General features: G+C 38.7%; 2 protein-coding genes across 4 annotated transcripts in view; one reads left to right on the forward strand and one right to left on the reverse strand.

Annotated features, from left to right (window-relative positions):
* The window catches only part of COG5 (component of oligomeric golgi complex 5), a 224,059-nt gene that overhangs the window by 135,922 nt on the left and 60,223 nt on the right, over positions 1–27,914 (reverse strand). The window lies entirely within an intron of this gene.
* GPR22 (G protein-coupled receptor 22) lies at positions 7,160–27,423 on the forward strand. 2 transcript variants are annotated; one of them, XM_020813080.3, is made up of 3 exons: positions 7,160–21,166; positions 22,073–23,057; positions 24,752–27,423. In XM_020813080.3, the coding sequence occupies exon 3, from the start codon at positions 24,777–24,779 to the stop codon at positions 26,076–26,078; it is 1,302 nt and encodes a 433-aa protein (XP_020668739.1). In that variant the 5' UTR covers positions 7,160–21,166; positions 22,073–23,057; positions 24,752–24,776; the 3' UTR covers positions 26,079–27,423. The 2 variants fall into 2 exon arrangements, with proteins under 2 accessions (XP_020668739.1, XP_020668740.1); XM_020813081.3 differs by having other exon boundaries at positions 24,799–27,423.

A 27,914-nucleotide genomic window follows, 5' to 3' on the forward strand; every position in this document is an offset into this window, starting at 1 on the left:
ACTTCGCAGGGCCCACAACCAAGAGTAGGACTTAACTGAATAAACTAGAGCCAAAATGTGCTTCCATAAATTATGCCAGTGTACGGGAAAAATGGCAGATTGTTGATAATCAGGGTCTTGGCTTTGATTCTTCATTGCTTAAACATAATTTCACTGCCTGCAAGTTGGGTGGCTTCACACATGACCTGAAATTAAAATAAGATCTCCTTAATTAGCACCAATCTAATTAATGCAAAAATCAACTCTTGTGAATTAGATTGCCACTAATTAAAGAGTTCTTGCTTCAATTTCAGGTCATGCATGAAGTCCTCCAACTTGCATGCAATGAGAGCACATAATTAACAATGTTGTTGCCTGTTTATTTCAGTAACTTTCTCATATCTCTAGCTTATCAGGTGTGAGTATATATGCACAGGCAGGGTTTGCTCCACTTCCTCCAACACTATTCTAAATAATTTTTTTTTCTAAACGAAACCAAACAAAAACCGTGCTGTATTTGTGAAGGCTTTCACGGCCGGGATCTAATGGTTGTTGTGGGTTTTTCGGGCTCTTTGGACGTGTTCTGAAGGTTGTTCTTCCTAACATTTCGCCAGTCTCTGTGGCCAGCATCTTCAGAGGACAGCACTCTGTGCTCTGGTGTAGTTTGCTTGGGAGTGGAGTATTTATGGCTGTGAGATAGGCTTTTGTCCTTTTGTGGAGATGGATGATTAGTGTGTCTTGTTGTGGGTGTATTGTTGTGATAAGGAGCAGAGATTATCTGTCACTGTGATTGATGGGAGTCATTAGCTGGTCTTTTGTGTGTAGTGATCCCCAGTCCTTGTGGCTGGGTAGAGTTTGATGATCTTTTGCATGCTGTATTTTTGAGAGCTGGGAGCTACATTTTGTGGAGTTTCAAACTTTCCTCTTTTTTGTTGAAGTTCTGCTGGTGCGTGTGGATTTCAATGGCTTCCCTGGCGAAATGTTAGGAAGAACAACGTTCAGAACACGACCAAAGAGCCCCAAAAACCTTGCTGTTTCAGATTAAGAGGAAATGGAGAACAGTATCCCCAAAACCAATAATAAAAAAGTAAACCTGACACCCAAAAGAAAGAAATCAGGAAGAAACAGAATTATTACTGTGCCCAATATGTTTCAGAAACACAGTAGCTGGAATCCTGTTGCACAGCTCCACATATGCAATCAGAATGATGCCATCAGCAGTAAGTCACTGCTTATTAAAGGCTTCCTCTGGCAAGTTCAAACTGGACATGACATCATCACATTGTGTAAGAGTCATGTGCACACAAAATCAGAGATGTTCTCCTTCCAAACATCTGCAACCTTATGCTTCTTCCTCTGCAGAAACATATTCAGACTGAAATACAGTGGTGCCTTGCTTAACAATGATAATCCATTCCAGGAAAATCGCCGTTAAGTGAAAACATCGCAAAACAAAATTAAAAACCCCATTGAAACACACTGAAACCCATTCAATGCATTCCAATGGGGTAAAAACTCACCGTCCAGCGAAGATCCTCCATACAGCAGCCATTTTCACTGCCTGTATAGCGAGGAATCCATCCCTAAACACAGCGGGGAGCCATTTTAAGCACTTGGAGGCCATTTTGAAAACCCAACGATCAGCAGTTTTTGATCGTGGTAAAGCGAAAATCAGTTCCCGAAGCAGGGAACCGATCATCGCTAAGCGAAATTCCCCCATTTAGACCATCGTTTTGCGATCGTAATTGCGATCACAAAAAGATTGTTGTAAAGCGGATTCATTGTAATGCGGGGCAATCATTAAGCGAGGCACCACTGTAGCCAGAGCTGACTGGATACCTCAGTGAGTTAGGTATCTGGCCAGGAAGTTGGGAGATCAGTATGCCACTGTGCATCCCACGAGAGTCAGCCTGTGTGGCCTTGGGCATGCTGTGCAGTCCCAAGGTTCCCCCAGAAAAAGGGAATGGTAAACCACTTCTGAGTACTCTCTATCGAGAAAACTCTGAAAAAGGTCACCATTTAGTCAGAATTTACTTGACAGCACACATTCTTAGGACCAAGCAAGTTATTTTGGCACAGAAGGCCAAAAAGCCTCTCTCCCCTCAACCCTAGTAATACAGGACTATAATAACAAATCAAATAACAAACACTTTGCTACCCTTTTATGCCACCAGAAGTCTGATACTGGCGCAACCATCCCCGTCTTCCTAACTGTAGGGCTAGACCTCAGGCAGGAAGTCAGAGGATAAATCTACACATGGAACTGCAGTTTGTTTTGTATTAAAAGGTGCAAAATACTATGGAGATTTGAGGCAACATGGTAACACAGATATGTAAGAAGACTTGTGACAAAGCATATACTGTCTAAAACCTCTGCTGACACAGACCATACCATACTGTGACTGAAGGCTTGAGGAGCTAGAAATATCTTACTTGAGTATCCTTTACTAATTGCTGTTATCCCTTTCGTAGGGCAACCCTAATAACATCGGTTCACTTGTTGGCAGTCTTGGAGGTTGACCATTGCAGTGCTCTCTCTATGGGTCTACCACTGAAGAGAGTTCAGAAGCTGCAGCAACTCGGACCCTTGCAACGCTCTCCCACCCCCACTCCCATGGGGCCAGCGGACGCAAAATCGCCAGCTCCTGGGACCTTTTCTGAGCCTTTCAAGCCTCAGAAAAGGTCCTAGAAGCTGGCGATTTTGCCCGCGCTGGCCCCGTGGGGGGTGGGGGGAGTGGCGCAAGGGTCCAAGTGAGCCTTCCAGGACCCTTGCGCCACTCCTCCCACCCCCAGGGAGCCAGCCTGGGCGAAATCACCAGCTTCTGGGACTCTTTTGAGGCTTGGGAAGCCTCAGAAGAATCCCAGAAGGTGGCAATTTCGCCCCCTCTGACCCCCGGGGCGAGGGTGAGTCTCTAAAGGGTCCTGGAACACACCCTAGGACTCTTTAGAGACTCACCCTGCCCCCCCAGGGGTCAGAGGGGGCGAAATCACCACCTTGTGGGACACTTTTGAGGCTTGGGATGCTTCAGAAGAGTCCCAGAAGGTGGCGATTTCGCCCCCTCTGGCCTCCGGAGCAGCTGGGTGAGCCTCCAAAGGGTCCTAGGGTGTGTTCCATAAGACGGACCTCTCCATAAGGCTCACCAATTTTTAGAAGAAAATAATTATTTTTTTCCTGTTTTCTTCTCCTAAAAATTTGGTGCGTCTTATGGAGAGGTGCGTCTTATGGAGCAAAAAATACAGTATTTCTCCTGTCTTGGCCCATTTGCTCTGGCTGCCAATATGCTTCCAGACCAAGTTCAAGATGCTAACAAAGTCCTGAATGATTTGGGATGTTGCTACCTGGCAGAGTGCCTCTTCCACCAAGCTACCACCCATACTACCTGCACCTCCCGGTCTTTGATGCTGTGCGCGGGCACCCCAAGGGAGGCCTGGAAGTCTACTACTAGGAACTGGACCTTCTTAGTGCTGGTTGCCTCATTATGGAATTGACTACCAGTGGAAGTGCATCTGGCCACCACCCTCTTGGCATTCAGAAGACAAATACAAACATGGCTTTTTAGCCAGAACTTTGACAACTTTCTTCCTATTTAGATATTTAATTATTTGATAGTTGGGGGTTTTTTTAACTGATTAATCCTACCATCTTGTGGGTTCATATGTTTGTGAAACAAGGGACTGTAGGGGGATATGTTTTTCCTCCTCTTTCTCTCTTTTTATTTTTCTTTGAAGGTTTAATTTTATGTATTTTATCAATGTATGCTATCCAGAGTAGTGGCCTAGCCACTAGATGGGCAGGGTAGAAGTTTAATAAATAAATAAATACTGATATGAATGCTATTTAGTTTCTTCCCATATTACTTCAAACAATATTGGAATTGTCAATTCATGTGGAAAGCATCTACATTAAGCAGTGGTGGTGTTGGCAATACTCACAAGGCAGAGTGTGATGGAAAAGAGATTGATGCTGAGAAAACAGGAAACCTTTAATTTGTTACGTTCCACTAGGTGATCTCTGTTAGTTGTAATGTCTAACAACAAAAAAGTCACTGTTCTTTCTCTGGAAAGTATGGCAGATAGGGAGAGCAGACCTGCTTCCCAGCAGAACTGCATTTCTGCTGATAATTCAACTTCCTGGTACAAGTGGTGTACTACAAGGCTCACTCCTTGACCTGGTGCTCTTCAACATTTTTATTAATGACTTGGATGAGGGGATGTAGGGAATTCTTATCAAATTTGTGGATGACACAAAATTGGGTGGAATAGCTGATACATCAAGGAGGGGGGCAGAAACAAACAAATGCACAATTACAAAGCAGGGGATGCTTGGCTCAGTAATATTACAAGTGAGAGAAGGACCTTGAAATTATTGTAGATCAGAATAGGATCATAATACAAGGCAACAGTGTGATAAGGCTGGGAAAAAAGCAAATGCTATTTTAAGCTGTATTAGCAAAGGTGTAGTCCCCAAATCCCATGAAGTATTAGTTCCCCTCTATTTGGCACTGATTAAGATACAGTAGGAGGGCCTGGCGTGCTCTGGTCCATGGGGTCACGAAGAGTCGGACATGACTAAACAACTAAACAACAACAACAAGGCCTCATCTTGAGGGCCATGTCCAGTTCTGGATAGCACACTTTTAAAAGGATGCAGACAAACTGGAACAAATTCAAAGGATGGCAACACGGATAATCAGGGGACTGGAAACCAAGCCCTATGAGGAAAGACTGAAAGAACTGGCCCTTAAGAAAGGAAGACTGAGGGGAGATACGACACAACTTTTCAAATACTTAAAAGACTGTCATACAGAGAAGGGGCAGGACCTGTTCTCGATCATCTGAGATTGCAGGACACATAATAATGGGCTAAAGTTACAAGAAGTCAGTTGCATATCAGGAAAATCTTCATGTTAAAGTAGTAAGACAAGAGAAACAATTACCTTGGGAAGTGTTGCAGGCATTCAAGAGAAAATTAGACAATCATTTGCCACTTTGATTTGGATTCCTCCATTGAGCATGGGTTTGGGTTCAGGGGCCTTATAAGCCCCTTCCAATTCCATTATTCTATGAAATAAGGTGTCTAGTTTGCCCCAAAAGAAATGCTCTAATTTTTTCAGCAAAACTGCAACATGATCAATGGAGGAATATAAAAACGACCAGGGGGGCCCCACACAGATTCTGCTACAGTGGACCCTCGACTTACAGACGGCTCCACCTGCGGACTTTTCAACTTACAGACTTCTCCGGCCGCAAAATTTCACTTCGACTTGCGGACGACCTCCGAGAGGCCTCCCATGGCAGAATTCTTCAGAGGGCTTCGGCAGCGGCGATGGCAGCAGCCGGGGACCCCCGTGAGGCCTCCGGTAGCAGCGGGAAAGCCCTCGGAGGGTTTCACCAGTGGTGATGAGGGCGGTGAGGGACCCCTTTGGACCGGTAAGGTGCTGCTTTTTGCATTTACAGTGGTGCCCCGCATAGCGAGGTTAATCCGTTCCGGATTAACCGTTGCTATGGGGAAACATCGCTATACAGAACAGAAAACACCATAGAAATGCATTAAACTTAGTTTAATGTGTTCCTATGGCTCTTAAACTCACCGTTCTGTGAAGTTTCTCCATAGCGCCACCATTTTCGCGCCCTCGGTAAGCGAGGGCAGGGCATGAAAATGGTGCGGGCGGCCATTTTCTGCACTCGGCGGCCATTTTGGAACAGCTGATCAGCTGTTCCCAAAATGGCCGCCGGGTGCAGAAATGATTGCAATGCGATGTTTAGCCTATCTAAACATCGCAATGTGATCGCATTAGTGACCCCAAAAAACAGGTCTCTATGCGGATTCTTCGTTAAACGGTGCGCTCGTTAAGCGAGGCACCACTGTATTTTCTTTTTTTGGTGTGTGGTGAGTATTTTTTCTTCGGCTGGTTACGGATTAATGGGTTTTCAATGCATTCCTATGGGAAATGGACTCTCGACCTACAGACTTTTCGACCTGCGGCCACCGTTCCAATACAGATTAATTCCTAAGTTGAGGGTCCACTGTATAAAGCATCAAGGCACAATTCAACGTGGTGATTATGACTTTAAAAAATCTCTACAATTTTTGTCCAGGGTAACTGAAAGACTGTATTCACCCACACAAGTTTACCTAGGTGTTGCAATCTTCAGCAGAGGTTGTATTCTTGGCTCTGCCACTTTTAGAAACAGAAGAGAGGGCATTTTGATGACTGCTTCTAGATTGTATCTCCTTGAGGCTGTTCACAGCCTCATTCTCAAAGAGGGTAGGTTCACTCTCTCCTTGTCATCCTTTCACTGACATCCTTCTACTCAGGCCAGCTTTTAGCAACTATCTGCCTGCTAATGGCAGGGCATTTTATGGTAATTTACATTTAGGAGACAATATAGAGCCAAACAGGCAGTAAGACTGTACCTCCCAGGAAGTCCTAGGACTCCCAGGAAGCACTGGGCATCATCATCATCATCATCATCATCATCATCATCATCTTCTTCTTCTTCTTCTTCTTCTTCTTCTTCTTCTTCTTCTTCTTCTTCTTCTTCTTCTTCTTCTTCTTCTTCTTCTTCTTCTTCTTCAAGTAGGCCAGAGCTGGGTCATGAAGCTTTCATGGTATTATCCTCCATACAAAAGAAGATCTTGCCAATGCATAAAGAAAAACATGAAGACAATACTATAGCTAGTAAGTACTGATGAAAAGAAAAAGAAATGGAAACATGTAGGCACTCAAACATTGTAGTTTTCATGCCCTACCTCCACACATATATACTTTTTTACAAATCCTGTCAGATGGCAACCACCTGGAAACATAAAGGCTGGAACATGCTAAATGATGAAATGTATTTGTAATTGACAATGAATGGTAGCCTATTAAATTGGTAGTGCAAACATACAGAGACAAGATCTGGTTTAGTAGAGGTCATGAAGGAGTTACCAACTCTCTTGACCTTCACTCATGCTGGCTCTGAGAGCTTCATTTTCCAGACCCTAGATGTACACCTGTGAGTTTATAGTAGAGCTAGGCAAAAACCTGCCAGTTCAGCGATTTGCACCAGTTTGTACACTGCCACAACAGGTGTTTGGAGGTTTGGCACCCTGGCAGGTTCCCACTCAGAACCAGCATCCTGGCTTTCGTGCCCTGTCTCCTTCAGGCGCTGTTTCTGAGTGTGTGACCATGGGAGCAGGCAGGATGCCAAACTGCTGAACACCTGTTGCAGAAGTAAATGAATCAGCAAGAACCAACAAACCATGCCCATCTCTAGTCTACAGAATCAATCAATCAATCAATCAATCAATCAATCAATCAATCAATCAATCAATCAATCACTCAATCAATCAATCAAATTCTGACTTACAGCAATGCTTGCCAAGATTTCCTAATATAAAGTCTGTACAAATTGTTTGCCATTCCCTGCTTCTGGTGGGACTCTAGGACAGTGCAGCATGCCCAAGGCAGCACAGGCTGGCTGTCCTCTCAGGAGAGACCATGAAGAATTGCACTCCCAACATCTGGCTTTGCAGCCAGGTGCTCCAGTTAATGAGCTGTCCAGCCATCTAAATCAGATATTAATATTAATCTATGCTCCTTAATACATTATTCCTCCTTCAACTAATGTAGCTCTTACGTGTCAGTTTCACAAGTTTAAGTAGAGTCACCTTCCCTTCTGAAGGGCCTTTCTCATAGTTCTCTTAAGTATGTGGTTCACAAGACAGAAAACAAGGACACTACCTGAACAATTTAACCCCACTGGCAAAAGCGAGGCTGTGCACAGTGACAATTGTAATATTTCTTTCATTCTGGGTTATTTCAGCTTCTCTTTGTTTTTATGCTTTTTATATACCATCTTTTTTACGTTAAAGAGAAAGTCTCTTTCAGGTTTCACATTTGTGTTTCTCAAACTCCAAAAGCCCTAAAGAACCCTTTAAAATTATTTTTAAAAAACAGAGACACAAAGCAACAAAAACTAATTTACTCCAGTCAATGAAATAAGGTGCAATTTTCAATAAACCCCTTAAAACCCTACAGCTCTCTGACCTCTCAAAATTTGCTCCAGAGACTTGGGAAACTTTCTAGGGAGGATACATGGAGATGGAGAATTATTTAAAATAATGGCCCGCCCAATTCTGCTTACAGATGCATTCACTGGCAGAAAGCAACAAGCTGTATCCCATCCAATAATATTAAATACTGTATATGTTTTACTTTCCTGAACACAGATTTACTTATATGTCAATGGGATATTTATTTTCTCACTTTTCTAGGTTTAACCAGGTGTTGTGTTATTTTCTATCAGCAAGCAAAGACTAAGAACCAAAACTGAAAAATATTTTATTACGACCATTCATTCAATCATTCATTCATTCATGAGCAATCATTATTTTGATATACATACAGCTCCATAGATATTTTTTCAGGAGATAAAATGTAGATTATTAAATTGAAAATATTTGAGATGAAATAAACATGAGACAAATTTGTTCATGGAAAGAAGTAGCAGGAAGTCAGACACTCATCTTCATCTTAAAACTACAGAGCTTGAAGGGACCCTGTAGATCAGTGGTCCCCAACCTTGGGCCTCCAGATGTTCTTAGACTTCAACTCCCAGAAATCCTGGTCAGCAGAGGTGGTTGTAAAGGCTTCTGGGAGGTGTAGTCCAAGAACATCTGAAGGCCCAAGGTTGGGGACCACTGCTGTAGATCATTAAGTCGAGCCCCTGTGAAGGAGGCATAGTGGGGAACTGAACTCCCAACCACCGGCTCTGCAGACAGATACCTAAACCACTGAGCTACTCACATATTCATCACTTACATCTCACAGTATCAAAAGGGCTCAGATTACAAATAACAGGACACAAATGAGTATTATACAAAAGAGAATAAATCTGGAAGGCATAATTTAAATCTTAATTCCCATCTAGACATAATTGTCACTAAACAATCTTATGCTCATACCCTAATCTGACAGCCATTTTGTAAGGAAGAAAACTACAATCATCCTTATAGCACTTGGAGAACAGGTGGGATAAAATATAATAACTAGTCAGCTAATATATAAACTAACAAAATGGGAAACATAAACTAAAGATATTGCTAACAATTAACAAATTTGAAGGATGAAAAGTCAATAACAGATCATGCAGTTTTGTTTATTTGTTTCCCCATTTCAATATGGAGAAAGGAGGAAACAGTGGTTACAAATTATAGGTTAAACCAGTTGTTGGACTTACTAAATTAATAGATGTTTCTGGTTTTGTTAAAAACAGGTCACTGTTTAATCAATCAATTAACCAGTGATCATTAAAATAAAAATAAGATGGCATAATGTGACATAATTACCATAGAGTAAAAGTTTACTATTTTACAGTGGATGGTTCAGCACCCAGATCCTTAGACACATAGAGGTTACAATAAAGCTGAGAATGTAACTGCTGTTCAATTACATAACACTTTTGCACAATAGTAGCTGATGTTCTGCAGAAGTAAAGAAAGGAGAGCACAGTAGGGAAGGGGAATGCTGACATGAGTTCATAAGACAAATCTGCAGAGGAAATGTATTATCTCCCGTGCTTTAAGAGAGACACCAAAATCAACCCAGTCAGGAAACTAGAAATTAGTATTTCCATGACAACCATATAAAATTGCCTCCTGTGCTCATACATTACAAGCATGGTTTGTGATCAAGCACCTTTCCCAGACATTTCATAGCGATATCTCTCCAACACATTAGACATGGCACCATTCCCATGTTGCTCACCTTAAATCAATTGTCAAAACTGTTTGGTTGAACTCTACCTACTACTATCATTATGCAATTATGTGCTATTCCCACACAGATTAATCACCCTGTGATCGTATCTCATTTCCAGATGCTTATGGCCAATAAGCAAAGTAATCTTATTTACTTTTATGGCCTTTATCTTCTCCCTGGCTGTCCTCAGGTGCAACACTTAAAACAAGCCCTACCCCTCTCCTAAGATCATGCACTTCATTCCCACTCCATCTCTGGCATGGCCAAAGGACACTGGAAGAATCTGCTGATTCTTCAGATTTACTACAGTTTAGAGTATCACCTGAAACTGTGGTTAATTTTCACTATGGTTATTGAACAAAAACTGCTTCAAAAGGTGAAGCTTCAGGTTGCTTAATTTATATGACCACAGTTCTATTCAGACAAACCAGTTGGTCCGGGTATGGACATCAGTTAATCAGCATTGGAAGCAAATGCTTCCAAAAAAATCTTGTAGTCATGCTAGAGAAGGGAGAACCAAGCAGATGGGGGAGTCCCTAGCCTTGTTGTAAAGTAGGGCTTAAAATTATGTCCAAAACAGCCCTCAGACTACAGTATTTCTTATCCTCAAACATATATGGACTCCTTGGACTCCTACTGTTTTAGCAGCCGCATCACGACCTAAAATTTCATAGCAGTGATGAAGGTGTGTGCCTACTGTAGTGCACTGCGGATACTTAGGAATGTATTGTATTGTTGTAAATAAAACATTCTAAAAAGGACAGAAAAGGAGAGAACACTATTAAGTCTTTGACTCATATTGGAAAGACAAACTATATTAAAGTACGATGTGCTGCAAGATTTACTTCAAAAGCTCTGCCAACAGAAATTCAGTTTGAGCCATGGCACAGCTGCTATTCCTGCCAATGCTCTGTTCTGTATTTCCTTGATGGAGGATGATCATTTTCCTTTACATCTTCCTAAATATGCATTTTAATTACACATTTCCAATTTAACACACCTGTAATGTCCTGTAAAGGAATACAGTAATCTGAAGTAGTTCAAAGTCAGAACTTCAGTAAAACAAAAGAAGACATAAATCGAAGCCCTATGATTTAAAAAACTAACTAGAGGCACATGCTACAATTATGCTATTCTTTCATCTCCAGCACAGTTACTCCTCCACCCCCTACACAACAGATTTGTAATGAAAGAATAGAATCTTATGAAGGCTGCAACTCTCAGAGGTGAAACCTACCACCACCAGTCGTCCATCTGTGTAGCTTCTCTCTTTTCAAAAATGTTTTATTTACTTTTTCCTTGGCTAGGTTTATGTGAGATACTATGCAGGGGAGGAGGAGAGTTATTTTACAAAGAATATTATTCAAATAAATTAGAATTGTTTAGTCATTTTAAGCTGGTGATACCAAAGATAACCTTCTGAAACTAACATAAATCCATAACCGCATGATTCTTTGTAAGATTCTCAATTACCTGTTTGAATGTGGTACAATCCTGTTTTTGGCTAATCTGTTCTCAGTCGACCAAGTCAATCACTTGCAAGGTGCTTAAAACTAAATTTGTATTTAAGCAATTCTTTGTTTAGCTGCTACCTGAGGATCTGAAGTAGCCAGTAAAGGAGTGGGTCAGATTGCCTTATTTGCAAATTTCTAATGATTCAATAAAGTATTATTCAACCTAGAACTGGGTTGCCCAGAATCAAGTACACATATCCAACTGAGATATGGGTCAATTTTCCTTCATGGTTTTCTAGCCCACTGTTAAGTGGGACTCCCTAAACCTAAAATCTGATTATTTCTGTTGACTGAATCAACCCAAGCTATTGGCATAATGCTCCCAATTGAAGCATCAAATGTCCTGCAATTGATAACATTCTGCTTTTGCAATAGTCAGTTAAAAATAAGACATTGTATTGTTCACTACCACTTTTTAATATCTGGCTTATATCAACAAACAAAACTGAAGAAGACAACGGTTAGACAATAAACTTATTTTATTTTTACATAATACACCTGTCTACCACACAGACAATCTGTTCTACAATTGAACATTTCTTCTTAGCTCATCTCCATGGGACTATGCATGCCCTACCATCTAATTTATAGCTCCCTCTTGCTCCTTTCTACCTCCCTGGCTCAATCGTTATCAAATAACATATGTCCCTCAACTTACCTTTGAGTACCTTTATTATGAACAAGTTTAGGAGTGCACCTGGTTTTATTGTAACCGAGTCTGCTAAAGTCATATGTAACAGCAAACTAAGTAGGGGAAGGCAGGAGAAGAGAGCACAGAGGTTATTCCTCTCCTGATACTAAAGCCTCGTTTAAGACACATGGTCTCTTCTTAAATATTTTCATCTGGACTTTGTTCACAGAATGCAAGAGCACAGATGGAAATTACCGTATTTTTCGCACCATAAGACGCACTTTCCCCCCACAAAACAGGGGGGTGGAAAGTCTGTGCGTCTTATGGAGCAAAGAAAACAGATTATATTTTCCTGTTTTCTTCTCCTAAAAAATTGGTGCGTCTTATGGAAAGGTGCGTCTTATGGAGCGAAAAATACGGTAATTTGTTTAGTATGGACCTGGGTTAAGAGAGTCAAGCTGGACATCCTTCAAAGCCATGAAGTATATGATAATGTTCCCACACTGAGGTTATTGCCATGAATATACATTGCTTTCCAATACAACAAAATAGCTTGTTCGCCTCAGGTATAGTGCTATATATACATGGGCTGAAATCCTGTTCATTTGTATACTAAGTTGCACTAGAGCAGGTCCATTGAGTCAGTGGGAATTTGGTGAACAAATTCTTCCATCATTTCCATTAATTCAAATGGACCTTCTCTAGTTACTTGCTTTAGCATTGTACGTAGCAACTAAAGTACTATTCATATAGTACATTCTACAGCATCATCCTCTTAAAGAGATCCCCTTGAAGCAAGGGCCTTGTCTCTTAGTCTTTGCAAAGAAGAGCTCTTGAAGAGTATATTGTTGTAGAATGTAAAAGAAGGGAAACAACACCAAAGAAAGTGGCCTGATTCAAACTAGCAACTAAAACTACAATTTAAGAAGTAGAATCGTGCATGCATTCTCCCTTGCTTCTTCCATACTGTACATGAATTGCCCCACAGAGCTTTAAGTATCACTGCCAAATGAAACCGAAGGGGAAAGAGATTTATATGACAGTATGCACACTCGGTGCCCCAAAGGAAATGAACTAGTACCCACAGACAATTTTTCTAAGGCAGCGTATCTGATCACAAGATGTATGCTTAGATCAGAGCCTGGGATCCATGCAAGTACTGTATTTTTCTGTGTGTAGAAAAATTATTTTTTTCATAAAATAATTAGATGGAAAATTGAGGGTCGTTTTATACACGGAAGGCAACAGCAGGAGGCGGAGATTGAGGCAAAGAAGCAGCCGCGCTGGGCTGCCTCTCATGGCTGCCCATTGACTGCTCCTCTGCCTCTGGCAAGGGTAAAAATTAGGGGGTTGTCCTATACATTGGGGGGTTGTATACATGGAAAAATATGGTACTACCTTAGAGAGCCTTCTAAGATTAAAGACAAGAGTGCTGCTCTGTTCTTTTAATTTTTTTTGCAAGCATATACATTCAATTCATTTATCAAGCCATAAAGCCACCATATACTGTAGTTTCCTGGCATACTGTTGATCTAATTTGCCGACTGCTCATATAAGTATGCTGAACAAAAACAGCCAAATTTATAAATGAGCAGAGCAAAGAAAAGCTAAGCTAAGGGTTTTGACCAGAAGTAAACCTGAATTAATTTTACTTCACTCATTCAAGGAACCTATTGATCAAGATTTTGTTCAAAAATTACTAATTTATACCAACTGGATATACTCCTAAAAGCCAAATTTAAAGAAATCCAAACAATGACAAATTCAGTTTCTCCAAAGGCTCAGATCTTTAAAAGTTTAAAGAGTTGTCAATAGCTACAGAAGCATAATAGGGGGGAAAGCACCACCTAAATCCTTATATTTTATCTTAAAAAAAAATTCTATAGCACATTTAAAAATGATTGTAAGCAGAAAGTATTCAAAGATAAATAGTAATTCAGAATTTTATTCAAAGCAACGCCCTTTGTAATGCCTCTCTCCACAATAATAATACTTATTAAGAGTGACAGAACCGCTTCTGTCAGCTGAATCACGGGTGGGCAATCTTCCCTCCCTCACTGTAGCCCACGGTGGACAGAAAGCAGTTCTGGGTGGCAAAGAGATTCCAAAGAGTTAGTTTCTCAGTAATGCCAAAGGCTATTGGAGAAAGAAAAAAGAAAGGCTACTGGAGAAGGAAAAAAAAACCCAGCACGCCACTGGCCCCACAGCATTAGTGTAATGTGCAATGTGCACTGATGCTGCGGGGCCAGTGGAGTGCTGGATTTAGGCTTCAGGCATAATTGAACTCTTTTCCATAATTGTTAATATGTTATATTTGTTATTTTCATTGGTTGGTATCATATCAAGGTCTACACAAGTTTTGCATAACTTGCCATGGCAAATTGCAGGTAATAGATGAGGTGCCATGGTACATTTAGATTGTGTAATTGGGTGTCTGACCAGGCAAGACACAGCAGGATCTAAAATGCACTGAAATTTTTACTCTTCTCAAAAGCTAGAATTAGAATTAATTCACAATTTGAGTTCTAAACAAACATCTGCCAGCTGTATGCATCCATGGGAATAATGACAAAAGCAGTCACATGTAAAAAGCTTCACCATTGTAATGTAGCTGTACATTCAAAGTATTGCCATATGTTATTCAGTTTCTAGCACTTAACATTGATTTGTCAAAACTAGATAATAAATTACTTCTTAATTCTGAAAATCTGTCCATTTTGGCCAAAGCTTCAGGCAGATATAGTATTGTGATCCATTTTCCTTTAAAAGCCTGAGGGACATGGATTATATTTATTGCACAAAATTTATATTAATATTTCACTCTGTGTTAAAACAAAGCAAGCTATGCAGTAGACATAGAGTACTCAGAGTAAATGACATTTTAGGAACACAGTGTGAGAACAGTGATGATAAATGTGGATTAACCAGTTCATAGATTTGAACTGTACACAACCATCTGATGGATAGCTTTAATTACTTTTTTCTGTTAAGTGATTAAAAAAATTCTCACACCCAATACCAGGGAAGTAAAACAAGGCACAACTTTATCATTGACAGATGCATACAAACACCATGACTGAATCTCTGGACCCCATTTTGAAGTAAATCTTAATTCTGTGTTTTTAAACAGGCACTATTCAGATAGTCCAATGAAAGCTAACAAAAGCATATGTTAGCTTGGGTTTTCTCATCTGCACTTCAAAACCATGAGGAATGACTGAGGACTTGATTTTGCAGTACGTTGTTGCCAAGGAGGTAGAGCTTAGCAAGATCTAATGTGTTCTCCCTTCCTGCCCAGTTACTGGGTACTTTACTGATTGATCTAAATGTACTGAGACAAAGAGGTGAGAGAGCTTTGGAGGCAAAGACTTTGTCAACTATCTACCCTACAAACCCCATGTTGGTCCCAGATTTGTAACCACAAGCTGATCTGGGTAGCCATTATAAATAGAGATGGGGGTATTCGTATAGAAATACCCCCCCACAGGTACAGATAATGAGGATCCACCCCCCTGGGGCCAGACTGACCACTCACGATTCCGCCGCTGCCGCAAGCTCCGTGGTCCCTTCCTATCTCTCTATTGCTCACAATGGATTAGCCACTTTTCAACCTGGCAGAGAGGCTCCTCATCCCGCCTTCTGCCAGGAGTGGCAAATCTATTGTGAGCAATGGAGCGATAGGAAGGGACTGCAGAGCTCGCAGCAGTGGCAGTATTGTGAGTGGTTGGTCTGTCGTTATCTGCATCTATGGGGGAATATTCGTATATAAATACGAATACCACCATCTCTAATTACAAAGGTAAACCTGATGTAGAATTATGACATGCTGTTCTCATGCACAAAAACACTATCACATCTCACCTGTTCATAAAAATATTTTATACTGGGGCTGTGGAGGTTTTTTGGTCCCAATGCAGCTTACGTAGAAGAATGAAACAAATTATATGCTTAATTCTTATCCTTCCACAAATTTTCATAAAAGAGAAATTCACAGTTTTCTCGATTTTGCACAGCATGCTTAATGCAGAATTGAAAAGCTGGCATTTATTTTTAAATGAAGATGGTAAAACCAAGCAATGCACGAACACATATAAGCATGCCACAAATACTGCATCTGGGGCTTACTTGTTGGTAATAAAAGTAAAGAGAGAGCTGGATCATTGCCTTGATTTTTTTTTTACCTCATGTCCTGAACATTTGAGTAAAATCAAATGTAGCAGGGGCCCATTAGAAGCTCTCGTGACCAATTTTAGCTGCACTGGGGCAAAAATCATGTGCATTTAATACCTATTTTAATCAGCTTCATAGAATGCTCTTCTACAAATAAGTTTACAAGAACTTACATCCATTACTGCGCAACTTAACATATTATGAAATACCATCACCACCAGATTGCCTGATGATGAGGGGAAGAAAATCTGACCAGATGAATCCATACACATATATGCTTCACAAGAGGCAACAGTGTCCTGCAGCTGTGTTTTTATTATTGTCTAGATTTCTAACAGTTAAAAGCACCCATACGAAAATCCAAATGGTTTTATTATCATTAAAAGCTTACTCTAATTAAATTACAGTTGTTGGGAGAATCTGTAGAGCCCTTGACACAAGGTCAAAAGCACCTTAAACCAAAGAAAATTGTTAATACATAAGGTTGGAAAACCTGAGAACCACACTGAATGAGGACTGTTTTTAATTACAGCAATGTTCAATAATTCACTGAAAGCAATATAATGCTCAATGTAAGGTTTTAAAAGATAGGGAACACTGATATGTCAGTGAAGCTTGATGCCAAAACTTTTCTTTAAAAACAATCAAAGAATAATACTCTTTTTCTAAATATGTATCTACTAAATCCTAGCAGTACATTGCATATGTTTTAAATGTTTATGTACTGCATTAGAGAGCACAAATTCATCCATGGTGGAGAGCACTCTCAAAAGTATTGTTCATCAGTGGTTCACATCACCTCAACTTAATATGATGTAATTACTTGTTTATGCTATAGCTGAGAAAACAGAGACAAGCCATCAAGTTTTCCAGTGGTACAGAATTGCTTGTGAGAAGGGAGGCAGAAAAACATTGGATTGTGATTCTTGAAGTTGCTTTCTCCAACATAGTTGCTTAACACATTTTTATCATAACAAACTTTTTCTTATTATTTTATGTGATATGTATGTCTTGTAATAAGTAAACATCAACATGAAGTTATGTGGCTTTGCTACTCATCTTTCATAAAATATTTTTCCTCATTTCACACAGAACATATTCCACAGAGTCACAATATGGAGCACTAGCTGCACTTTCCGATCTCAAATGGCATGTGGGGGGGGAAAAATCAGCCTACTTTAGTACTTTCTATTACAAAATATAAAACTGAATTTCAAGGTAAAGAAAGGGTTTTATCCCAACTTTCTTCTTCATCAACTTAATTTCTACTGGAGGGAACAACAATGCAACCACCCCAACCTATCATCTGATGTCTTAACTTTGTATATGAACTGACAAGTTCTGAAATGGCAGTGATTAGCCAAGAGATCATAATGAATAAATAACTGATGATACCATAATGGAATCATGGTGTTGCAGCAACTGAAGCACTAATTAGTTCTGGTAACCTGTCTCAGGAAGGATATTGAAGGCAACAAAGTGGTCATATGAGGAAAGGCTCACATTGGGGAACATTTAGCTTAGGAAAAAAGATGCCTAAAGTAGGATATAATTGATATTTAAATCTCTTGTGGGGCGGGGGAGTTAATAGTCAAAGGTCACTGCTGGATCCTGCAGCAGTTTTTTACTACTTCAGGCTCTGCCCCTCTATCCCAAGGCTCCCAAAGTTTTCCCCAGGGTAAAAGGGAACCCTAGGAAACCTCGGAAGCAAAACAGAAGGATAGAATGCTTTCCATGGGTTTAAGTTAATTATTTCTGGTGCCTGAATCTGGTTTATGTCAAGGCAACTATGCAGACAGGATTTTGCCCATTGAATTCATGTGACAGACATTGCGCCTAACTAAAAGGGAAGGGGTTAATTACAAGAGATGAAATGCAGATTGAAGTATAGAGAGAGGACAATTGTATGCTGTATCATTATCACAACAGAAGTCAATGTCCTATGTATTCAGCTTGCTGCTAATAAACATGAAGCATAATCACACCTTCAGAGAAAATGCTGAGGCAAAACTGACAATTGAAAAAGGGACACAGCTGTGAAACTCAACAGGAATAAATAGAAAAGCAACAAAAACAGTTCCCTCTAATTTCAGGATATATTGAAGTGTCTTCTGAAATAGATCTGGAGTAACTCCAAAGACGGCAGACAGCAGAATTTATTTGTTTGCCAGTAAAAGGGCTAGACAAATGGTTCCCTCTGAATTCTACGCTGCATGATCCCATTCTGGATCCTTTCCTGGCAACTAGATCAGAGTGCCATCTCCAACAAATGCTTGTTTATTTGGTTACTGCAGTCAGTGACCCAGAGATCTCCTTTAACTCACAGCAGTTGCAGAAATTCAAAGCTGGGCTGGATTCTTCAATTCTGAGCGAAATACACTTGCTTCTTGTAATTACATGTTGTCCTGTTTCACCCACGCTTCCCAGACAGGACAAAGGCTCTGCTACTAGTTTTCTGCTATGGTATTCTCTTGGCCTGAGTTTAGCTACTAGTGACTTCATGCTCCTCCTCCTAAGTGTTTCAATCTGCGGAAGTCTCACATTCCTTTCTTGTCTTTAGCCTCTTCTGCAAGCCACTAACCATCTGCCTTCTCAGACACCTCTATAACTGGTGATGCCCTTCACCTCAAACTCATGAGCCAAGCACTAAATGTGTCCTTTATATTTCTCTATCTTGTTAACCATCTCTGCCCTGGGAAAATGATGACGCCAATGTTTCCAGTGCCACTGTTCAGATAGCCTCATCACCCATCCCACTAAGGCCTGTATCCCCACTTCCCCTAAAGTTCCCTCTACCTTCCTTGTTTTCTACAGAGATAAATAAGAACAAGGTAAAAGACTAAACAAGCTTTACCAACAAGCTTGTAGTCATAGTAGACTTTTGACAGAAACTACAACTACTTTAAAATAATACAGGAGGAACAGGGTTTGTTTGAAGGGAATGCAGATGAGGTTGGTTTTATTATGTATCCAGGTATGATTATGGAGGGTAGAATTAATGAATTTATAAGGACATTTCATTCGGATCCTAAACATGTTTGTATACAACCTAACAGAGATAATGTATATGGATTTAGTGCTGAAATAAAACTAAATAGTCACGTGTTATATACAGAGTAACAAAGTACGTATATGTGCGAATTAGAAAAATGCCACAAAGGTCCTCAGAATATTGTGCTAGATTATGAAAGGAGTTCTCACCTATGACATATTTTGGAGGCCCGTAAATATGCATGTTATTAACCAAACCAGCACCTTTGTTGAAATGAGATGTGGACGGACAGGAAGAGATATGATGGTTCCACCCTGCATTCACACTTTTGGAAGGAGGGGCAGAATTAATAGGAATTACAGATTGTGAATACCTAGAGTCCTGAAACTATTAATTGCATGAAAATTTGGCTATATCAGTTTGATAGTCCAGTGTCATAAAATTAACTATGAACAACTGAGTTTAACGACTACATTTAGAATCATACAAATAATTTGCTTATTTTCCAAAATTAAAAAAAAAAACGTTTACAGATGTCATGGCTATAATTATTATTTATCAATTCTTCCAACAGAGATAAGAAGTCATTTACATACATGAAGGATGCCAAACCTACAGTCAAAGCTATCCGTACAGGATAGTGTTTCACTGCTACAATTTCTACAGCTAAAGCGTCAGACCTCTTGTTAAAAATGGATTTCATAATGTTCCCACTGGCTTGAAAGCTATCTATAAGTAGATATTAACACATTATTTTAGACTAATGGATTCTTAAACCTAACAAAAGGCTTGTATTTAGATATTTTTAGATATTTATTATTTTCATCTAGAAGAACTTTCCTGACCCAACCAAAACCCATAACTTCACCTCTTGGCTTCACAACTCATCACAGAATACAAGTACTGTAATGATGTTTTTACTAATAAGTAATAAAACATTAAATATTATTTAAACAAATATGCACAAAAAGAAAAATATCCAGAAGAAAGGATTTAAGAAGAAAACTGCATGTGTAAGCATTCATTTGCATCCTCCATCAAAAGAGAAATAATATTCACACAATTTTATCATTTGTTGCACTGCTTGGAACAAGTGGTAAAGCTGCACCAAACTGGAATTCATGGAAACCACAGCTGGTAGGACATATATTATATATCAAAACAATTAAACTAAATTGAAATGATCATCCACACAAACCATAACTGAACTGATCTCCTCTATTATTTCCTCATTGTGCTGTTACCATTGCTGGAAGTGGGCATCAAAAGCTGATCTCCATATTAAAAAAAAACAAGAAAAGGCTGAATATCACCAACTGGAAAGGACAGACACCAATTGGGAGTCATAGAACAAAGACTCTAAAATACACATCATGTAAGAAAAATATACTTGTTTAAACATAATAAAGATATACATTTCACTTGTTCCTCCTACTAGTGTTTTCTTATATAGCACATGGCATTTATTGTATGAGCTAGAAAAACACTGTATGAAATGGTAACACTAAAACTAACGTTCTTAATATATCCAAGGCTTTATGTATAAATTGTTTTTAAAAATCAGTCCTCTTAAAAAAAGAATCTTCCTGTCAAAAAAAGAAAAAGAAAATTCACTCCCATATGCATGAAGCACAGCTTAAGCCCAACATCACTGACCAATCAAAATTAGTGAATGCACTGCATCTCTCCGCAGTGAAGGGAAGCGACAAGGTAGGCTGTCATTCTGCACAAGCTGCCCAGAACAAGATTTCCTAAGCAGCAAAGCTGCTCCTCTTCAGAACGGCTGAACCTCTGTGTTGTGTCTCTGGAGACAAGAAGCCTTCAGTATGTTAAATTACTTTCATTATGCATTTGCAAATGCTTATTGATTCTACAGGGCGAAGTGGGGGACTGCAGCAAGCTCTAAGAGCAGCACTACAGGCTGTGTGCATGAACAAAACGCTGAAACAATGGCACAGCACAAGCACAAATTTTCCATAAGGTCTTATTTTGGAGAGATGCTTTTCACCCTCTTCCCCCTCTACTCTGCTAACAAGTGAAAACAAAAGCAAAAGCAAAAACAAAAACAATGAATCCCTCCAACCTGGAACTGCTCCACCACCTTCGGGAATTTATTCAATCCTCAGTAGAGGTAAGGTACATTCCTTATTATGGTATGGAGCCTCGGCAGCATTTAAGAAATTACTTTGTAAAGAGGAAAGCTAATAGGTTCAAGCTAAAGTTCTCATTTGACTTTGTGTTCTTATGTGTGATGATGACACATTAACACTGACATGCTGCTTCCATTTAAAAAGGTATCCATAGTAAATGTTTTGCCTGTAAATGCCTAAGATGTGCTGTGTTTCTGGTATAGCTTAAATTTCTATGTGCTACATATTTTGTAATGGGGGTTGTGAAGGCAATTTTAAGAAGACCAGACAGAGACATATATTGCAAATAAAATGAAATACTCCACAAAGGATCACAGATACTTCTCTGTGGAGGATGGGTTATATGACTAATCCCTAATGGTGCCACTTTCTTAGATGTCTTGCTACTGAAGGATATCTGAATAAGTGGAATGTAAATAAGATTACATGAAGTAAGGAATTCAGAAGACATGTGCAAATTAGGCTCGCTATCATTCCCACAGAGCAGCTGAGGCTCTTACGTGGTCACATGAAGTCAAGACAGTAATGTTTAACTCGTACTGTATCTCACTAAATTTACTATCCATACTATCTATGAATGTATATTGGAGCAACATTTCCTTCCCTACTGCTCTCATTTCCTTTGCTTTCAATATTTAAAAAAAAAACATCTAGTCTAAGCAGAACCAAGTGAAATGACAGGGGGTGGGGGAAGAAGTACCATATTTGGAAATACTTAGTAGTCTTGTTAATGCTATATGCTTCCTGACAACAAGCATTTTTTTTTACATTTTCTCATAGAAGCCAATATTTATGTGTAATCAGATTAAAGTATTTTTACTTGTTATTTTATTCATTTCTCCCTAGAATATCTAACATGTTTTATTTTCCTTTCTCTGGGTACACAGCACCTAATACAGTTTTGTTACTGAAAAGATGAAGAACACAATTGCTTGGGGATCTTCATAGCACTTCGTCTTACAAGCTTCAGGATGGGCTTATAATACATATGTTTAAACATAAAGGATTGAGAAAAAAATGATGGTTCACATTTCCCCTCAAGTGATATATAATTCATTTGCATAAATGGAAGACTAAAAAGATATTTGCTAAATAACAGAGGATTTATTCAATGGCTTGTTGCTAAAGCAAAATGGTAAGCATCCTCTACAAATGGATTTATAAAACAAAACTGGAATTATGGATATGGCTAATGAATGAAGAAACTGCAAAATTCTTCCCTGACAGAATGTCTGGATAACACCAGCAAACCAAAATTAGGATCCATGGAAGTTTAAATACCTCTATAAAGTGTTATTTCGGTCTTTTGGTACAGTTACTGAAGTTCAAGGAAACTGCCACAAACAAGCTGATACAGATAAAGGCTCCAAAGGAAAACACAGGAAATGGATTAATAAAATACACTTATTTATGTGGCAAACTTGTGAGTCCAGACTAAGGATCAAGAATATCACCAAAATCAGTGTACATCTGCTACAACAGGAGATCTAATGGTTCTTGAAGTCAGTTAACTAATATTGATTTTCATTTTGTTATTAAAAATGGTGCCAAACAACACAGAAGGAATGAGACGTGATGAACAACTTACAGAATTGTTGCTATTGATGGATGGCTTTAAAAATAAAAATAATTCATATACATTGGACTCTGGTCTCTGGAAACATATCAGACAAACAAATATCGTTATTTAATTTGCTGCTGAAGTGTGGGAACAAAAAAGAAAACTAAAATACTCTGCAAGGCAGGAAACAGATCACAGCCATCTCTGTTGCCAGGTGAAAACGCATGTCAAAATCTGTCAGTGACACCATGTATGAATTTATGACAAGCTGCTATAGCAAGCTGAAAGCCCCTTGAGGCAACAGAAAACAGGTAGGTCAGAGGCTGCATGCACCCAAAATCAGTTTAACATTTACAACAGAACAGAGCACAGCTCTGATACATTTTGTTTTAATTATCTTCGCATCTTGACATTTCTGGTTTTATTTAACTGAACATCTAGCTGATGCGATGAAGACCTGATGTTTAATCTGTCCGTCTAAAAGTTGGCACATGGAACATTTTCCATTTTTGTAAGATTTCAGTTTGCATTTTCTTATAGCTTACTCGTGCAGAATAAGCTATCATATGGCTTGTTTCAGCTGACCAACTTTGGATCTGAGTTTCTTGTTAACTAGTACAAAGCAATATAATTTATAATATATTTGAAATGACTGTTAAAACTGCTTGTGACTTGAGATTGTACATGCGTAGATAAGATTGCCATATAAGCCATCATACCCTTGCTTATAGTGAGAGATCACATTTTTACACTGTAGATAAAAGAATCACAGTCACTCTTCAAATAAATATGTTGATTATTTGGTAACTCAGAAAAGTCTATTATTGACATTTCCAACGGAAATAATGCATTTCATGATCTCATCTGGTTAATTTTTAAGGGGTTTATTTTGTGAAGGGTTCAAAAATATGTTGATACATCAAAATTTCTTTCAGATTTCAATTCTATGTATACCTACCTAAGTGAAAAATCCTGTAGGACTTCTTAGTAAATATGCATAGAATTACACCGCAGAATCTCTACAAGACTGGAAAGGGTTCATTTTTCAGAAACAGAACAGTATAAAGCATCTCTCATAAATATTTCACACTGCAATACAATGCTAAGGGTGTGGCAAAAAAGCAAAAGTCATAAGACCGCAATTACCATTATCCCGCTCACTTGCCCATCTTCATGACAGAAGTAATAATACAGTATTTCACAGAACACCCCCTCACAAACCATCCACTTAGATCAGTCTATATACATATGTATTCTCTTCCAAGCAGAATGTGATTGTATCTTCTTGCTTTATGAATGTTGGTAACTTAACCATATAAAACCATTTTTTGCTGGAGTCTACAGGAACTGAAAATGTAAGGAAACTCAGGACATATACAATATACTGAAAAACTTTCAGAATTAAAATCAATGAATGTGTGCATGTGTCCAGCTTTGTGTATATATTCACAGAATTCATAATATACTTAACTGCACTATTTTACACAAACAGCATAGACACAGACATACACATTTTATATAGTCTGGTCATCTGAACACACACTAATTACAAGAAAAAAGTAATACAACACTGAAGCATCTCAGTAAAATTAGAGCTACAAGGGAAGCTGATGTCAGACCATTTTCATCTACACATGACTGTCAGGATAAAGAAATACCCACAGGAAAAAGAGGGCAAACTTCTGCCTCTTTCACATATAGTCACCTCATTTTTCCACGCAAGTCATATGTAAAATAATCCAACTTAGTTTTTCAGCAAGCTTGGAGGCCAGAACTAGACATGCATTCAGTTTCTAATACAAATGTTGCCTTTGTTACAACTTCTTTAAAAGAACAATATTACTTTCTTTTGCACACTTAAGTTCTGATAAACTAAACAGAATCCCAAATCCACTGTATGTTAATCAAAATGCAATGTAAACCAAAACCTGCTTCTCTATAGCTTTGCAAATTATTAAGAGCATCCAGAATCAAGTAGGTTCATGTCTTCTCTCTCATCTTTCAGGGCAAAACAAACTTCCAACAAAAGAATGTGTTTCTCTTCCATTCCAGAAGTCAACATGCAGTCTGAATCTAACATTACAGTTCGAGATGCCATTGATGACATCAACACCAATATGTACCAGCCACTGTCTTATCCATTAAGCTTTCAAGTTTCTCTCACTGGATTTCTGATGTTAGAGATAGTATTGGGACTTGGCAGCAACCTCACAGTATTGGTACTTTACTGCATGAAATCCAACTTAATCAACTCTGTCAGTAACATTATTACTATGAACCTTCACGTTCTTGATGTAATCATTTGTGTGGGATGTATTCCTCTAACTATAGTTATTCTTTTGCTTTCACTCGAGAATAACTCTGCACTTATCTGCTGCTTCCATGAGGCCTGTGTGTCCTTCGCAAGCGTTTCCACTGCAATCAATGTCTTTGCCATTACTCTGGATAGATATGATATCTCTGTGAAACCTGCTAATCGTATTTTGACAATGGGAAGGGCTGTAATCCTCATGACATCAATATGGATTGTCTCTTTTTTCTCGTTTTTGATTCCATTTATTGAAGTAAATTTCTTCAGTCTTCACAGTGCAAATACTTGGGAAAATAAGACACTCCTGTGTGTCAGTGCAAATGAATACCACACAGAACTAGGCATGTACTACCACCTCTTAGTACAAATCCCAATCTTTTTCTTCACTGTTATAGTAATGCTAATTACATACAGCAAAATCCTCCAGGCCCTTAATATCCGAATAGGCACAAGATTTTCCACGGCACAGAAGAAAAAGGCAAGAAAGAAAAAGACAATTTCATTATCCACACAACATGAAACTACTGAGGTATCACAAAGCAGTGGAGGGAGAAATGTTGTCTTTGGTGTAAGAACTTCAGTTTCAGTTATAATTGCTCTGCGGCGGGCTGTAAAACGACATCGTGAACGACGGGAAAGACAGAAGAGAGTCTTCAGAATGTCACTGTTGATCATTTCAACTTTTCTTCTCTGTTGGACACCAATTACAGTTTTAAATACTACCATTTTATGTTTGGGCCCAAGTGACCTTTTGGTAAAGTTGAGGTTATGTTTTCTAGTCATGGCATATGGAACCACCATATTTCACCCTCTATTATATGCATTTACTAGACAGAAATTTCAAAAAGTTCTGAAAAGTAAAATGAAAAAACGTGTTGTTTCCATAGTTGAAGCTGACCCTATTCCAAACAATGCTGTAATACACAATTCGTGGATAGAGCCTAAAAGAAACAAGACAATTACATTTGAAGACAATGAAGTAAGACAGAAATGTTTAGTACCTCAGGTTGTCACAGACTAGATTTCAGTATTCACTGTTAATTTCAGAAGTATACAAAAAAGAGGAAGTAAATGTTGCCAAATAAGTATATTTAAAAAGACAAAAAGAATGGGCTAAAGGCTAAACTGTAAAATGTTTGATATGTGATAGATTAGGCCTGTATATTCTATTTCTTCATTAGTCAACATGTGTGTTGCATGGCAGATTGTTAAGTAATATCATGGGTATATTTTGTCAATATTCTGTCCTCTATTACATACTTAAGTAAACATTTTCTTTTTTAAAAAGCCTTAAAGTAGTATACACTTTTTAAAAAATACACTGGAGCTGTTGTAAATGTATAAACCTTTGTTTTGAAGCTTTCTGACATAGAAACAGTTTATGGGAAGTTATATGACATATAGAGTTTTAAAATCTTATTTCCTCTGTCCTGTCATAATAGCCAATTTTCTGTCAATGGATTACTTTTTAAAAAAAAACAACTAGAACAAGAAGCCTGGTACTATACATATGTGGCCAGTGCACCCCAGAGATGTTCACTGTTACCAAATAATGCTTCAACACATATGTTTTCTGAATTCACATTAATCTGATGGGGGAGACAGTTGTTTATTTGTTTAAGTTTAAGTATTGCCGCCCTTACAATGAATTTGTCAGGTGAGTATTATATGAAAGAAACATAATGTAAAATGAGTAAAACATTAGGGTACGTTAAAAACAGAATTATCACTGCAGGGTTTCTTTAAAAGTTTGTCTAAGCTCACTGTGTGTGTATCCATGATTGCATGTCTTAAGGCACTCATCATATGAACATAGGCCAATGTTTTAGTCCAGAAACTACAAGTACTCTAATGCACTGCTAAAATGTGTGTCGACATGTTCAGAACCCAGTGGGGGCTAGAATGTCAAGGTTGTTAAGGTACATCCCCATATTTATAATTTCAAAACTCCTTAAAATTACTGTATGTTTTGAAAAATTAATTCTGTACTCCACAAAAGTTCTGGAATTCAGAACATGGTTCGCTATAACTTTTTGAGGGACACAAGTAAAATGGTTCAATAATCCACCATATTATATAGTTAGTATCTGAACTGAACTGAGGAATTTTCATCCCTTGATTAGAGTAACCAGATAAGCCTCACATTATACAATTTAATTTTAATCTTTTTCTATCTTGTAGCCTTATTTTTAATCAAATGTATTGAATGATCAAACTTTAACCTTCCTGACAGTTGTTCTGCACAACTGTAACACTGAGCAACACCACAATTATAAGCCTGTCCAAATAATCCATGTGTAATGCAGCATTTTCTCACTTGATTTATACGATCTAGCTATTCTCTCTGAATAAAGAGTTCAAGCATATTGCATTCCCTACCTCTCAAATCAGCACTATAATTTGTTGAGTAATTCCATAACGAACTTTTGGAATTCTGACAAAACATTGCTGGAATGTGTGTTGGACGAGTAATAGTCTGACTCAGTTGTGATATGTACTTTATGTTCATAACTAACACCTTAACCCAAGCTGGGAAGAGAGGAACAACCAGTCATGCTGCTCATATAGCTAACATGAAGATAATTTATATTCATAAGTACTAGGCAATACTGTACATACATTTCAAATTGACTTCGTATACATAAACCATGCAAGAATTGTAAGGCAGATAAGCCATTGCTACTCCTTTGCTACTTAAATTTTTGATAAAGCACCACTCTCATTCAATCTGAATGCTACAGCTGTAGCAGTACAAAAGCCCAAGGATTCAAAATGTGTCACTTTGTCATGTCACCTTAGATCATCTGTAAACTACAGTTCCTGACAAAGTGCTTAGGGCTGTCAAGATCACCACTGT

The sequence above is a fragment of the Pogona vitticeps genome, chromosome 5, assembly GCF_051106095.1.
Source record: "Pogona vitticeps strain Pit_001003342236 chromosome 5, PviZW2.1, whole genome shotgun sequence".
Classification (NCBI taxonomy): domain Eukaryota; kingdom Metazoa; phylum Chordata; class Lepidosauria; order Squamata; family Agamidae; genus Pogona; species Pogona vitticeps.

Bases quoted from the DNA above. Each gene is read 5' to 3' on its own strand.
- GPR22 (XM_020813080.3), top strand. From the start codon at position 24,777: ATGTGTTTCTCTTCCATTCCAGAAGTCAACATGCAGTCTGAATCTAAC.